The 699-nt window shown below is 41.1% G+C and overlaps 1 protein-coding gene across 1 annotated transcript; it reads right to left on the reverse strand.

The window, feature by feature from the left end:
• Positions 1-78: 78 nt before the first annotated feature.
• On the reverse strand, positions 79-695 carry LOC107581081 (heat shock cognate 71 kDa protein-like; the record flags this gene model as incomplete). The annotated part of the gene is made up of 2 exons (XM_016266652.1): positions 79-547; positions 633-695. Coding segments are annotated over 2 exons (249 nt in total), but the record flags the coding sequence as incomplete, so codon positions are not given.
• Between the last annotated feature and the right edge of the window lie 4 nt (positions 696-699).

Raw genomic sequence — 699 nt, forward strand, 5'->3', positions numbered from 1 at the left:
GTTTACATACACTGCAACAGCTTTGCTTTACTTTAATTGAGACTTTTTATTTTAAGGAAGAACATAAACCACACAGCATTCACTTTGTGAACAGCAAATACTTTATTGTCAGTATTCGACAGACCAGAATGTGATGCATATGCAGCATTTTTAACATGTGTTTAACATGGGAACAAAAACATGCTGCTCAAAACAGCTACAAAACAAACAAGTAACAAATACTCACAAGTTTATACATCAACTCACAACTGGTCAAAAATAAATCTTTGAGAAACATGCGAAAGTGAAAGCATACTTATGAAGGTGCTTCAAAACAACACAGTAATGTGCTTCAAACAGTGAGAAACGTCCTCAGAATGATTTAATCAACTTCTTCAATGGTTGGTCCAGAGGATCCACCTCCACCAGGGACACCTCCAGCTCCTGGGAAGCCTCCAGGCATTCCTTCTGGCATCCCACCAGCGCTCTGGTACAGCTTGGTGATTATAGGGTTGCACACCTTCTCTAGTTCCTTCTGCTGATGCTCAAACTCGTCCTTCTCGGCTGTCTGTACAGAAATAACAAGAGGCAGTGAGTACTATGGATGCACAAAGATGACTGGACATCTCAGACACAAAAGTTGAGAACCATACCTGGTTTTTGTCCAGCCAGCTTATGACTTCATTGCACTTGTCAAGGATCTTCTGCTTGTCCTCATCA

The sequence above is a fragment of the Sinocyclocheilus grahami genome, unplaced genomic scaffold (assembly GCF_001515645.1).
Source record: "Sinocyclocheilus grahami isolate Dianchi unplaced genomic scaffold, SAMN03320097.WGS_v1.1 scaffold71738.1, whole genome shotgun sequence".
Classification (NCBI taxonomy): domain Eukaryota; kingdom Metazoa; phylum Chordata; class Actinopteri; order Cypriniformes; family Cyprinidae; genus Sinocyclocheilus; species Sinocyclocheilus grahami.